Source organism: Girardinichthys multiradiatus, chromosome 4 (genome assembly GCF_021462225.1).
Source record: "Girardinichthys multiradiatus isolate DD_20200921_A chromosome 4, DD_fGirMul_XY1, whole genome shotgun sequence".
Taxonomy (NCBI): domain Eukaryota; kingdom Metazoa; phylum Chordata; class Actinopteri; order Cyprinodontiformes; family Goodeidae; genus Girardinichthys; species Girardinichthys multiradiatus.
The window spans coordinates 44,615,539-44,631,107 of record NC_061797.1 but is presented as its reverse complement, the minus strand read 5'-3'; the positions used below and the strand labels follow the sequence as shown (position 1 = coordinate 44,631,107).

The 15,569-nt window shown below is 37.2% G+C and overlaps 1 protein-coding gene across 2 annotated transcripts in view; it reads left to right on the top strand.

The window, feature by feature from the left end:
• Positions 1-15,569, top strand: part of LOC124867257 (C-Jun-amino-terminal kinase-interacting protein 1-like) — a 61,531-nt gene that overhangs the window by 7,481 nt on the left and 38,481 nt on the right. For both annotated transcript variants that reach the window (XM_047363616.1, XM_047363617.1), the window contains exon 2: positions 7,001-7,112. In XM_047363616.1, the coding sequence (XP_047219572.1) occupies positions 7,001-7,112 (112 nt within the window). The remainder of the gene's footprint in view (positions 1-7,000; positions 7,113-15,569) is intronic.

Genomic DNA, 15,569 nt, shown 5'->3' with positions numbered 1-15,569 from the left:
CTTTAGTTTCTGAATGGAATCACCCAGACGTTTTCATATTATGATATAACAGAAAGGATCTTCATCCTTTTCAAACGGTTACCTTTTGATTCAATAAATGTTATATTAAATTCAAATATATTATTTCAATTTAACCTTAGCCAGGGTGATTTGAATTCATGTACTCCCAGAGACTTTGTTGAGTGTTTATTTAAAAATTACATTTAAGAGCTTAGTCTTTGAGACTAATGCTCAAGCTAGTAAACTAAAGAACCTACACGTTTTGGTCACCAGCCAGTCAGTGCTTTGTTATTTTTAGTTAATTTATTTGTTTATTTTTATGTGTCCTTTTTGCTAAGTCAGAAAGGGAGAGAGGTGGGGCAAAAAGGAAAAAGGGAGAGAAGGCGAAAAGAATAGGAGAGAAAGAAGGATGAAGAGAATACAAGGTACTAGAAGATTGCTTCTACACCTGCAGAAACGTATATTACACCAGCAATGTAACTGAAAGTGCATGGTACTAATGAAAGCAAGATGGCAACTGTGGCGCAATTTAGAACAACTGTGTATCTGTTGACACCTGAATCCAAACACCTGTGTGAGCATGCCTTTGTGTATAAAGTTTCTCCATAAAATAAAAATATGCAACAGCGAGTGTGAGGAGCCACAGACCTGCCCCCCTGGACCCAAGACAGACAGGAGATCTGAGCCACAGACAGAGGAGCCCACAGGCCCCACCAGCAGCTGTCTACGCTGGGGTAGATCCAGCCATGGACCCAGAGACCCGAGACCCCGAGGCACATCACCCCCAAGCAGAGGCCTGACAGAGCCAGGGGGCCCAGGCCCCAGCAAGGAGCCACCGGGAGTGAGCCGGCACACACCAAAGAATCCAGCCCTGGACTCCCCAACATGAATTGCCCCACAGGGCCACTCCCAACCAGTTCGACACAGACATCGAACAAATGCCCCCAAACCCAAATGCTATGAATCTCCTTCCCATAGGGGCACAACCCACAGATGAGCTCCATCCCCAAAAAGCTGATGAAGACACATCCACACAGTGCAACCTCCACACACGGCCCCCGCTGGGGATGCTTTGTTATGTTGAGTAAGAATTTTTGGCTCACAGATGATGCCAAAAATATTTATAATAATTGTAAAAATCTGAAGGAAGTTTAAATTCAGTTCATCTGCTGTTTCGACACTTTGAACAAGATAGACAGTGATCAAACACCTGAAAAGCCTAACATTGTTTCCTGTTGTTTCCTTGTGCAAGCAGTGAGGATAAAACGTCTTTAGAAAGTCCTCAATGCTCACTTTACCATCAAAATTAAAGCCGTAGTTTTCTCTTGGTGCTCCTTGGTGCTTAAAATAAATTATCCCTCTTTATTAAAGATGCGTTCATATTCAAAACTTAATAGCAGTTCTGTCTTTATAATGACACTTGATGGGACTCAGCTGTGTAAACAAAGGTTCTGAATGAATTAATTAATAAACGAATGAATGAATAAGTTTTTAATATCACAGTGATCACATACAGTTTTAATGGTAATTTCATTTTAAAATGGTATTACCTGAAATAACTTTTATCACTAGTCTATTACAATAACTGGTAAAAGAAAATAAATAAAAAAATAGAAAAAAGGGAATTTGCCAATCCTGGTGTTCTCTGGCAAATGCCAAGCGTCCTGCACGGTGTTGGGCTGTGAGCACAACCCCCATTTGTGGAAGTCAGGCCCTCATACCATCCTCATGGAGTCGGTTTCTAACCGTTTGTGGAGAAACATGCACATTTGTGGCTTGCTAGAGGTCATGTTGCAGGGCGCTGGCAGTGCTCCTCCTGTTCCTCCTTGCATAAAGGCGGAGGTAGCGGTCCTGCTGCTGGATTGTTGCCCTTCTACGGCCTCCTCCACATCTCCTGGTATACCGGCCTGTCTCCTGTTAACGCCTCCAGGCTCTGGACACTACGCTGACAGACACAGCAAACCTTCTTACTATAGCATGCATTGATGTGCCATCCTGGATGAGCTGCACTACCTGAGCCACTTGTGTGGGTTGTAGAGTCCGTCTCATGCTACCACGAGTGTGAAAGCACCACCAGAATTCAAAAGTGACCAAAATATCAGCCAGAAACCATAGCTACTGAAAAGTGGTCTGTGGTCCCCACCTGTAGAACCACTCCTTTATTGAGTGTGTCTTGCTAATCGCCAAAGATTTCCCCCTGTTGTCTATTCCATTTGCACAACAACATGTGAAATTGATTGTCAATCAGTGTTGCTTCCTAAGTGGACAGTTTGATTTCACAGAAGTTTGATTTACTTGGAGTTATATTGTGTTGTTTAAGTGTTCCCTTTTATTTTTTTGAGCAGTGTATATAGCAAACTCTTACCCAAGTGTCAAACTGAGACATATACCTTGTAAAGGACCACTGTTTGTTCACCAAAGTTTACCTCAACTATATGATGTAAATTTGCAGTATTTGCAATCAGAGTTTGCAAATTGCCATTTACTCTTCTTAGTACTCTGTGGTCTACGTAATGTATCAACCTAACAACGCAACTGTATTTCACTATGTCTTTTACTGTCTAGTTTTGCTCTGGTAGCTGCATCCACCTTGCCAGCAATTCATTGTGGCATCAGGGCCACACTGTCCTGTCCTGTTATCTCACAGCAACTCATTTTCTCCTCCTTTCATTGCGTTTTCTCCTTTTCACTGTCTGCTGCCTTTATTTGGTCTTTATTTTACAGGCCTCAATTATTACCTTCATTTCTTTAACCTCTTGTTGACCTCTATGGCCATCTCTCTTTCTGTCCTTGTGAACCCCTGTTATCAGTAAACATGGTCAAAATAATGTCATACACAAAGCTTATTGGGATTATTACTTTATTCTTACATTATTTGCAATTCTTTCTTCTTTCTCTCTCTTCACATTTAGGATTGACTGAGAGCAGTTCACTGTAGTTGTTCAGTAATATAACAAATACAGATATACAAATATAAAAATTTCAAAAAACTGTGGTAGAATTAATGCTCCACACACCAATAATGTGTTTGGGTAGTTGGGTTGCCCCTCAATGCCTTTGATGCCCACTTTTTAGACTAGTTTGGTAAAAGGGGGTTAATCACAAACAAAATCATCTTAATATTCAAAATAATATCCCAGTTAAATCCCCAAGTAAACAAAATAATAATTCTGAATCATCCTTAACCTTAACACTCAATAAAATCAGCCAGTTTCCCATTGCATTGTTTAAAAAACTGAGCTATTAAAATCATCTCAAGATCATTACTTTACTGTCCTGCACAACTAATTACTATTTGGTATAATGCAGAATATTTCTAGATACAATTGACAAAGGTCTTTGTGTGGAACATAATTAGTGACACGTTTGGGTTTAAACTATGAGAAATATGATAATCTTTTCTACAGTAGTTTAGTACAGTGTAAACATCATTTGAATAACCAGTGCTCATAGAAAATAATAAATAAGTATTTATTTTGGCTTTAAAACACATCAGAACACAATTCTACATAGTTTTATTAGATGTCATCAAATTCTGAAAATGCTGCACAATTTACTGCCTGCCAATACTTACTATAAAATGTAAGATTTTCCATAAATTACCCATTTATACGTGAAAGCTTTTTCTTCCTACAAAAACAGAACATTTTTTGATTTTGTTTATTCTAAAGTGAAGCTGCAATCAAAACCAGTATGTGTAAGAATTATTCATTCAGGTTTACAAAGATGACTGAAGATTTAAGGAAAAGCTGAACAAAAGTCTGCCATAGTGATGCCATTTGTTGTATGTCATATTTTTCTTACTACTGTTAATGGCATGAGATTTGCTTCTTATGACTGTTTTAAGCTTTTTATTTTGTATTCTTCCAAAAAAAAAAACAACAGTTTACTACTCCTTTGAACTGCCTGCAAGGTAGAGAGATAACAGGCGGATGAGACTGAGGACCAGGACAATTGAGGCTTTGTTTACTCAAAGTTAATTGAATCTTGCCAGAGAGAAAAGGACAGTCTGTCAAGAATATTCAGGCTTGCTGTATTGTTTTTGTCTTGTTGTTATATGCGAACGATTTGAGGACTGAGGGCTAGGGAACAGTGAAGCCAGAAAAATGTAATGTTTTTTTCAGAGCATACCAATACCTCTGTCACAACATTGTGTATCGACTTTGCATTTTAACAATCTGGGAAGACATATGGATTGATGTTGAAAAATGCTGCAGCCTCACCTTCCTACTTATCTGATACTGTGGCATGTACAATTTAAACACCACCTAAGTCAGTATACCGCAGATTATTTTTGGACATGTAGTGTTTTACATTTTTCTGGCCAGAAGCTGTAACAACCAAGAGTTTCTAGTGCCTTAATGCAACTTAAATCACATTCTCTTCATATTTGTTTTTTTTTTTGAAACTTTAGCATGAAACTGATAAGTCTTAAAGTCAAAAGCTGGATACTCACCAAAGTGTATGACAATGTAATTTCCTCTGTATTTTACTCTGTTGCCTTGCTCTACTGGGTACAGCTAACTTGGCCACAATTCACCGTGGCATCAGGGTCACTCTATCCTATTCTTCTGAGGCCGTGAAACATGTAATTGGATTACATCTAAGATAAACTTTTATTGCTTTTTATTCATGTTGAAAAATTAAGTGTAAGTGTAGGGATACTGCCAACATATATGGCAAAATGGGAAACAGTGTGATAGTGGCCTCATATCCTAGAGTTATTCTGTAACTTTATTTTGACCTAAAACAAATTTTACTGTTTTAAATAATTAACTATCGATTGACTGAGATTTATTCAATCTAATAGGCGTTTCTACTCTCTATCTATCATTTTGGACATGGACATAGTGTAACAAAATGAGAAAGCAGTTTGTTTATATTCGTATTTTCTTATTGTTCAGGATTAGCATATAGTTACCCTAATAGGAATATTAATAATTACAGAAATTTGCAAAATTAAGTTACATATTACCACATATACCAAAAATAAGCATATGAACTTAAAAGCACATAAATTAAGGTTGTGCTTGAGTTTTCTGTATAGTAGGTTATGATTTTAGATAAACCTAAAGTTGGTGTTGCCTTTTAGTTTTAATTCCATAATGAGTTATTGTTCTCTTCAAGTCTTTCTTCTTTCATGCTGGTATTTCTATCTTGCTTTCACATGTCTGTTACTCTATATGTTTGAACTTTTAAATAAAATAGGGTTTTACCAATGGAAAACAATGACATACTCAGTTAACAGAATATTCTCAAAATAAAATGGATTAAAGAAAATGTTGTATGTTATTAGATTTGATTAGAACATTGTCAATTAAAACAACTACAACATCCACCAACAACCTGTATTTATAGACCATCAAGGTAAAAAGAAAGTGCACACTTTGTAAGTTTGACCCCGCTAATCAAAGGAGCTTGGATAATTAATCATCAGTAAAATATAACCATCTCTATAAATTCATGAATTTTGCAGTATGCTCATTTGGAGCTTACATGGCATGTTAGCACAATGTTAAAAATGGAAACACATCCACAATGGCATTAGGTAAGCAATTGGTGCTACCAATCAGTCTGGCAGGGTTTGTAAAGCATTTTTCCAAACAATGTGCATCCATCATTCTGCAGTGAGAAAGATTACTCACACGTGGGAAAATATTAAAGGAAAATTGTCAGGATTTCCAGGAATGAGTGTCCCAGAAAATTCACCCCAAGGTCAGATGCACTGCTAATAGAAATAGCAAAAAGACATAAAACATCTCAGACTTCACACCAGAAACTGTTCTATATTTCTGAGGGGTAGCCAAAGAAACCTCTTTCAATAATGTTTATGGTTGCACAACCATGGGAAGTTATATATAATTGACCCACAAGATTTCTGGAGCACTGACCTTCGGTCAGATCAGAAACAAATGCTAAATTTGCTGAAAATCAAAGACAGTATATCCGCACAAACACATTAAACCAGCTGTCAAGTATGCTAGGTGAGAAGTTATGACTTGTTACGCAACCACAAGATCTGGTCACCTTGCAAGGATTGAGTGGACAATGAATTCCTCTGTATACCCAAAATATGAGGACATCTGTTAAAGCTTGATCGAAACTGAATCATTAGACAAAAGCTTAATTTAAAAGAACAGCAAAGTTTCCTCCATGATGATGTGAAAGACTAATAAAGCCACACTGAAAGCAGCTACTTCAAGTCATTGTTTCTAAAGGAGTTCTACAAGCTATTTAATAATGTGGTGTCACCTTTCAACACACATTTGTTTTTTTGCTTTGATTTTGTTTTTCTTCAATAAACAAACTGCTAATTAAAGAAGATTTGAATATTGAAATAACTTTAATGCCCTTTCCTTGTACAGTGTTGCAAATAAACTGCTGGTGCACCAGTTTATTAGCCATTGATTGAAATTACAAATAGTGAAAAATATGGATGTTTTTTGTTTGTTTCCTTCCTTTGTATTAAAAAAAAAACAACTTTTTATTAGTCTGTAAAACCATTACTTAAAACTAGGAAATTGTTGTGCTGCTTCAACAAGGAACCTGCCACACTTTTATATTAATTAATGACACATTTTTGTTATGTCAGTGTACATAAATGTGTAAATATATATTTTTGTTCACACAGATGAGTTTTTATGTTTTACATTATCAGCAAGAAAATCCTAACAGTCCCAAATCAAAATTGTCAGGTCAGACCTCAAACCAAACTATAAATCCAAATCAGCCATTAAGATCCTGACTGCATGAATACCCTGCACATTTGGAAATGTTTTTCCATTTATTCCTCATGCTATGAAGGCTAGAATACTGTTAACAGTGCTTGAATAGTATGTGACTTTAGCTAGATAGATTAATTATTTTGGCCAAACCATTTCAATCAATCTCATGATTATAATAAGGCTGTGTGAATTTTGAGGGCCGAGAGATTAACTTCTTTTTTTTTCTCTTATCTCTCTCCTTTCCCCTTCTCATCTTAATCTTTCCCTACAACTAGGCTGACTCATGACATCAGTCTGGACGGGTTTGAGGATGATGACCTCACAGAGATTACAGAGATCACAGATGAACGAGGGATGAGTCTCAACTGTAACGGCCCAGATATAAAAGTAAGATGTCAGGAATTATAAAATCTCATAAAATATGCTACTCTAAGTTTGTTTTATAAGAAGTAAGAACGCTGTCAAAAACATTGTGTATGTAAAGACGGAAATGTGTGCATATTAGTCAATAGTTGTGCATAAGTAAAATCCAAAAGCGGTATTCTATATTTTCTCTGTAAGAATACAAAATAAAATCTTACAGCTTCAAGAAATTACAAACACAAAGCTCAAGTTTACAGTTGTGGTTTATTCTTTATGAATACAATATGCTATAACAGTTTGTGAATACGATTTCTTTTCTATGAGAATACGACTTTACATCAGCAACTTGCCGTCACGTGATCTCAGGCTGGTTAGTGGAAAACAGAGTTAGTCGATTCGCGTTGCGCAGGCGCTGTCACACTCCTCACCGCCAGTTAACATAGTGCCGGAATTGGATGATGGAAAACGGTAATGGAAGATAATTCAGTCTGAAAGGAATATTAGGAACAGAGGGGAGATAGGGGGGGAAATCAAGAGTATTATAAATAAAGCAGTGTTCTTATTTTTATGAAATACAAAAGTAAAACATAAAATATAGTGGGTGGAGTTATACAATTATGTACAGTAGGTGGCAGTATGCACCTCTGAATTTGTTGCGTACCGCCAGCAGAAGAAGTGCTCCACTAACCAGCCTGAGATCACAACTGTAAACTTGAACTTTGTGTTTGTAATTTCTTGAAACTGTAACACTTTATTTTGTATTCTTACAGAGAAAATATAGAATACCTCTTTTGGATTTTACTTATGCACAACTATTAACTATATGCATGTCTTTCCGTCTTTACATACACAATGTTTTTGACAGCGTTCATACCCCATAGTTTTAGGTCTAGATGTTTGCAATACTTTATAATTTAATGCAGAGATTGGCTTGAGGAGAGTTCCATAATGGTATTTTTTAGCTATTGATTGAACTGATTTACAACTATTGATTGAATTCCGGCTACAAGTGAACTAAGAAATATTTTACCTGAGAAGCTTCCTAAAATGCAGTTATGGCCACAGCTAAGAGCTAAACTCAATGAAGGATGTACATTTTTACTTCTGTGTGTTGTTTTTTTTTTGTTTTATTTTCAGGTGACAAACATGAAGCAAGACATTATCCATTAGAATAAATGCATTCAGAATGTCAACTTACTATTGGAGGAATGATACATTTAGTTCACATGATGATACAAAATGTTGGTTTCACTAGGAAGATATGAGAGTAGAGGTTAACGATATTTTTTGGGAAACTAATAATCCTTTCTTTATGTCCTCACAAAGGGTTTAATAAATCACAGACTGTATTTAAAAAATCTACATTGCAGAATATTTAAGTCCAGGTTTGGCTTGCCTGTATTGTAATTTTTAATGCTTTTCTCATTGAAAATGCCAGTATTTTGTATTTGCTGCTCAGTGTGTATAAATCACAACCATCTTTGCAAAATATATGTGTGCAATATTGCTATTGCAAAAGACTGTGTGGATGCTATAATATTTTAAGTGCCTCCTGTTAAAACTCTGCTTACCAATAATATGCCTTGGTGATAGGATGAACTTTCACAAACTTCAAAGCTGATAGATTTCACTGATTAAGATCTTAATGTTTAGGGTGAGGACATCATAATGATGGACTGTGAGCATTCAGGAAATGTGGGTCGCAATTGATATTTTGAAATGATTATGGCAAAAACCAACATTGCATGTTATGTTTTGACATTATCATGTCCATCTCCTCAAATAAAGGATCTTTAAATAAATAAAATTCAGTGCAGATTTCATCTACAGTAAAATAGGTCTTTTGTTTGATAATATATAGCTGTTGACCTTTAACTCTCAGTCCAGAGCAATGAGTGCCTTTGCAAATTAATGCTTGACAAAGTTCTCCTCTGTTCTAAAAATGGCAGCTACAGTCAAATAGTTCTCCTTTAGTTGAGGATCCAGTCAAAATTAGCAAACCAGATGCCAACTTCAGCATTGTTAGCGAGGCTTTGTGTACAGCCATATTTTCTATGTTGATTACAAATAGTTTGAGTCTTGCCTGTCACAATGCCATCTTATTTTCAAATGAGCACCATACAAACAATTAAAATGTGGTGGGGTGTCTTTAAAGCTAAGTTGAACTGACAAAGTCATATTGACAACAAATGGAAAGAGTTCATAAGATACACTTTCTTTAAATAAAACAATATTGCAATGCTATAATAATGTATTTCACCTCTCTGTTACTGAGATGTTATCAAGTTAATCAATGTCTATAAATGCATGGGAGACATAATGGTTACCAAATGGCAAACCTACATATACACCTGACCAGATTTTGCTTAAAATTCTTTAAGAATAAAAGCTGTTCACAAATATTGCTTGCTTTATCAAAGTTTGACTGTAGTCTGTGGTTAAAAGCTGAGTGGTTTCCCTTATCACTGTTAGTTGGCTTCATGTTAGGTTTGATGATCCATAATAAATAGCACGGAGAGAAAAAATAGCCAGAAGTAGAAGTAGATTTATTATTCTTATAAATCTCCTCTACTCTGTTCACATTGAAACCACCATCACAGCCTCCATTCAGTTCTGCTACAGTATCCTTGGCAACTGGAGGGTTGAGGGGCGTTTGAGTGACATTTTCTAATGATCCATCTTTGATCACTCAGCAATGCGGAGGCCAAATTTATAGGAAATATTCCAGAGGGCTATGAATATTGTGAGGTTTAGAATAAGTTTATGCATCCTTCTCCTGGTGTGTGTGTCATGTTTTAGATCAAACAGGAGGGGTTAACTGAAGAACGTTTTATGCAATACACACACACACACACACACACACCCACATATATATATATATATATATATATACACACACATATATATATATATATATATATATATATATATATACACACATATATATTTATATATATATACACGCACACACATATATATATATATATATATATATATATATATATATATATATATATATATATATGTATATATAGGATGTCTAGATTGAAGATTCATGTTCTAGTAGTTATTAATTAGTTTATCTTGGTATGTGTTTCCTTTTTTTTCCTTTTTTTGGGTTAGCCTTTGTTGTAATTTCCTGACTAGCACCCATTCCTTTCCATTAGTTTCAAATTGTCCATGTTACTCTCCCAGCTACAGCCCATTTGTAATCACACACCAGGATACCATCCCATTTAAAAATCCTCCTAGTATGTTTTCCTCCCAATTATAGGCAATTCCTTTGTCAGATCTTTTTCTATGCTTATTTGCATCCTGCTTTTTACCCACATAGGTAGTCCCTGCTTCTTGTCCTATGACCTGTTTATTTATGTTCTTCAAATTCTGGATTTTTCGGTGTGTAAACAAAGGTTTTTCTTTCGCATCTCATTGTCAAACTAAAGTCTGCATTTGGGTGCTTTCTACAAAATTAGACCCACTGGCACTGGCTAATTAAAGTTTTGTGAACTTAGCTATTTTAGATTTAGATGTTATACCTTTAAACCCCCTAATCACACCTTGGATTGTGCCAAACTAATATAATTGCCTTTTTACCTTTCTTTGTTGGATGTGAATCCCTTAAAGCTCAAGTGACAGCACATATCTCATCTTGATATGATTTCATTGTAATTTTGAATTTTATCAGACAAAAGCAGTTGAGGAGCAATATTTATAGGATCATTTAGAAAGTTCAGCTGCAGTCAACAACCTATGAGACTCTTTTTGAAAAATTTAACTAGTGGTGACCACATCAGCGAACTCATCATCTAAGGAGGGGTTCAGAATGCATTTTGCTTCATCAATCATTACCAGGAAAATGGATGCAGCATTACTCCAGACAGTGCCTGTCTCAGCATTGTGGGATGGATTAGAGGTTCTGTAAATATATGTAGTTTTTAAAAGCGGTCAGGAATGTACAGACCGTGGAATGTAATCGAACGCTGTTCAATCTGGGTTACTGTCACATCTTCAGATTTTTCATAAAAAAATGAAAGAGAGCTTGATATTTAAATACTTTCTTTTGGTGTAAAGACTGACATGTAAATTCACAAAGCTATTTGTAGAAACTGAAATCTAAGCAAACCTGAGTTTGCGTGTCCTTTTACTCCTCACACTAGACATAAAGGCATGTTGGCTCCCAAAATAGTGATCCTGAGCAAAAGGTTTCTCTTATTCAAGGATTCTAGGATTTTTACTGTCATAACAGCTTATATTTACATGTTAAGGTATGAAAATTGGACTCAGGTCCTAGTTAAGAAGCCTAATTCTTAAGTAAAAACAAAAGTATAACATACAAAGCTAAATTTAACAATATATAGCAATCAGTAAAAACATGTGCAACAAAGAGCAAAAAAATAAATATACACAGTTAAATGGTGAAGCTGAAATTAACTTTGCAAAGTACTAAATACACATGTAAAGCATAAGAATATCCTTAATATTGCACCTATAAGTGAGTGAAATATTGCACCTTTGGTGGGTGATGGGTTTAGTGCAGGTCAGTGTGTAATGAGAGAGTCTACAGTGTGGCTCGAGTTCAGCAGGCTGACAGCTTCAGGAAAGAAGCTGTATCTAAATGCCCCTCAGCTGCCTGCCTAAGGGGAGGGGCTAGAACAGTCTGTGTGCAAGATGGGTGGAGTCCTTCATGATGCGAAGGGCCCTCCCCCTGCATCGTGATGTGTAGAGGTCCAAGGTGGTGGGAAGCCTGCTCCCTAAAGCCCTCTGTGCAGCCTTTACCACCCTCTGCAGAGCCTTCCTCTCAGCAGCAGTGCAGCTGCCGTGCCATATGGTGATGCAGATGCAGAGGATGCTCTTCACTGCACAGTGGTAGCAGCTCCTTGGGACTGAGCTCCGAAGTCCAGCTGTTGGACCACTTGTTTGCCGAATATTGGACCATTTGCATGTTGCTGGACGCCACAATGCCTTTCCAACGTCATCGGCCATTTTGTACTGCAGGATAGTCTGTCCTACAAAACCCAGCAACCAAAACCACAGAGTTTCAAGGAGATGCAACTTTCCCTCCTTGGTTGGTTCTAGTCGACTGCTGATGATCAGATCATATTTTTCCTTTTTGCCAAGGAGGCTAAAGGACGAAGATTGACCGCTCTTCCTGAAGTTAACTGTGGACGCACATTAACTTCCAACTCCCCCCCTCTTCCTCTCTCCCTCTGCTCAGAAGGAAGACTTCAACAAAGTAAAACCCATCCTCTTTTATTTCTCTTCTATTTCTTTATTAAGGATAGCGTGGGCAGGATAGAGTAGGACATTTTTGTGCGATTAGAGTCGCCATTTAGAGTCTAATGTGTTCTGAATTGTATGTGCATGCCATTGTTTTGAAACTTGCTGGTACTTTCGGAGACCGCCGTGTCTCGCAAGTGTGTCTTTACCGTGCAAACACCTGCGTGCAGGTGCGCTGTGAAACTGAACTGTTATAATAATCTCATGGGGAAATTCACCATTGTCTTCAACTTTACTGCTTACTAGCTTGCCGCCAAAAGTTGTATAACTCTTTGTGTGCTCACACCCGCCCAGAGTTGGGGGATGTTTTATGACTGTGCATTTCACTGAGCTACACTTTCTGGCGGGCTGCGCTCCCAAAGCTTCGTTCAACACCATATTCCCTTGTCATATTATCACTTTGGCCATAACTGTTGGTTTGATCTCATACACATCCACTGCTGTTTTGTTTTATTTTGTTTAGTTAGTATATTTTGCCCTTTTGTGTAGAACTTTGCATGTTTGATTAGGTGAAGATGATTAAATCGGAAGAGCGGATTGTATCAGGCTGTGATTTAATAAATATTCACATAGATAAAGAGAAGTCATGGGTGTTTATTTTGTGCAAGAGTGATTCGTCAGTCAAAATAAGGTTAAAGTTCCACACGTTTTGGCAGAAACAGTTGATTAAACAGTGACATCTCTGGTAATAGTTATCATTTATTACTGAGTATTTAACGGTTGTAATTATCAAAGGCGTTGAGCCACAGTTACAACACCAGAAGACATCCCTGGTCTTCGATTCATAAATGAGGATTTTGGTTAAGAAATTAATTTGACAAATTATGATTGTTAATTATAATTCTTGATAAATATTAATTAATCGATAATCATAATTCCAACACAGCATTTGTCAGTTTCCTGAGGAAGTAGAAACGCTGGTGAACCTTCCTGACCAGGTGGGAAGTGCTGGCACTCCAGGTGAGGTCATTGGATATGTGCACACCCAGGTACCTGAAGCTGGGGACCACTTCCACAGCTGCCCCTCTGATGTGCATGGGAGGGAGAGGGTGATTGTCCCTTCTAAAATCCACCACCATCTTTCTCACATTGATGCAGAGGTTGTTTTCTCTGCACCAGGTGTTCCACTTCCTCTCTGTATTTGGACTCATCATTATTCGTGATTTGTCCCACTACTGCTGTGTCTGCGAACTTTGCTATATGACAGCTGGGATGGTAGCCGAGCAGTCATTCTTCAGCAGAGTGAACAGGAGGGGGCTCAACACGCAGCCCTGGGGCAAGCCAATGCTGAGGGTGATGGAGGAGGAAACAGTGTTATGGATCCTGACAGTCTGAGGTTTGTTGGTTAGGAAGTCCAGGACCCAGTTACCCAGTGTGGGACTCAGTCCAAGAGAAGAGAGCTTCTGCATAAGGGTCTGTGGGATGATGGTATTGAAGGTTGAGGAGAAATCCAGGAAGAGTAGACAGGTAGGATTCACTGCTCTCCAGACGGGTGAGGGCTGTGTGGACTACCAATGAGATGCCGTTGTAAATGGAGCAGTTTTTCCTGTAGGCGTGTTCATGGGGGTCCACAATGGTGTCGATGGAGTTCTTGATATGAGTCATGACCAGCATCTCGAAGCACTTCATGATTACCCGGGTTAGGTAGTGAGAGGGAGGTGTTGAAGATGTCCGCCAACACCTCAGATAGCTGATGTGCGGAGTTCCTCAGTACCCGCCAGGGGGGGCGGGGGGGCATGACACAGAAAAAAACAGAAACTGACTGGCATGAACAGGTGGACGAGATGAAACTGATTACTGACTGGGGCATGGAGTGAAATCAACATGAACAAAGATGCAAGAAAACATACCCAAGTAAACTCTTACAGAACAGAAACAAGAATGTATCTAGAACAGAACACAAGAATCATTAAGAAACTAAAGCACCACTGGGTCCACTTCCAAACCACAGCTGTTGCTAGGGGGAAAAACTCCAGGTGCAAGCGGCAAAAAAACAAGCAGCAAAGGATGAACAGTAAATTAAATCAAAGAAAATCCACACAATCTTGTGGTTGACGTGTTTTAAATTTCTAAAGCCTATCAAAAAAAGGGGGAAAACAGAAGAAAATAGTCATATATTTGAATTCAAATGAAAAAAAATACTTGATAACAATGCAGAGAACAAAAAAACTTTATTGTTAAAAAAAGACAGAGTTCCTGAAAATCAAAAGTTTCCCCAGAAAATCTGAAAACGAAATGATCAAGACTTTGACCAACTGAGGGTCAGGGTGAGGAGGCACCATATCAGAAAAAGGAACTAGCAGCTGTTGGACCCACAGAAACAAGCACATAGTTCTACCCTACTGCTTATCCCTCTAGTTAGACGTAAGGTCAATAAAAACAGTTTAAAAGCAAAAATGAATCAGACAAGCGCCTAAAAAAATACATAGCATTTAAAATGTATTTTTTCCAATATTGTCAAGTGGTTCTAATTTCTGCCTTATCCATACGGGTAGCCTACATTACAATATTGAAATGTTTTTAATTGTTTGGATTTGGACTTTTTTTTTTTTTTTTTATGCATGAAGTGAGAAAGACAACAATACGAATCAATGAAGGTTTTTGTAATAGTACTGGCAATAATTTAAAATTACTTTCACCCTTCTTTTAAGTAAAGTACAGGCAGCTGTTTAAGTTATTTGATGTACTTGGAAGGAAAACGTCTGCTAAAATGCTGGTGTTTATTTTAGAGCTAGAGAAATGAAAAAAACAACCTGTTGCACTCCTGGCTTCATAAAAAGCAGGTCAGGGATGTTACACAAGGTAGAATTTCGTGTGTTTGGACACATTGTAATAATTTTAAATTATGATAATTGTTTATACTCAATCAATGTTTTGTGTATCAAATTAATTAGTTGAAGGGATGCATCATTCCACTATGTTTTAATATCTGCAACAAGGCTTTACAAATGCCATGATGGCTGTTTAGAAATGCCATTATGGCATGATTACTCCAGTAAGATGTTAAATATGCAACACGATTTTATTTCTTACATTTAATCTGATATTACTGCTTTAGAGGTTATTTGACAGATAATGATATGCTAAAAAATATTCAAGTTTTATATTTAAACAAATCCACCTTATTTAGAAATTATGACAATATATGAAATCTGTTGCTAGGAACATACTTAAAAAATTGCCTGCGATTTAAGAGAAGATAGA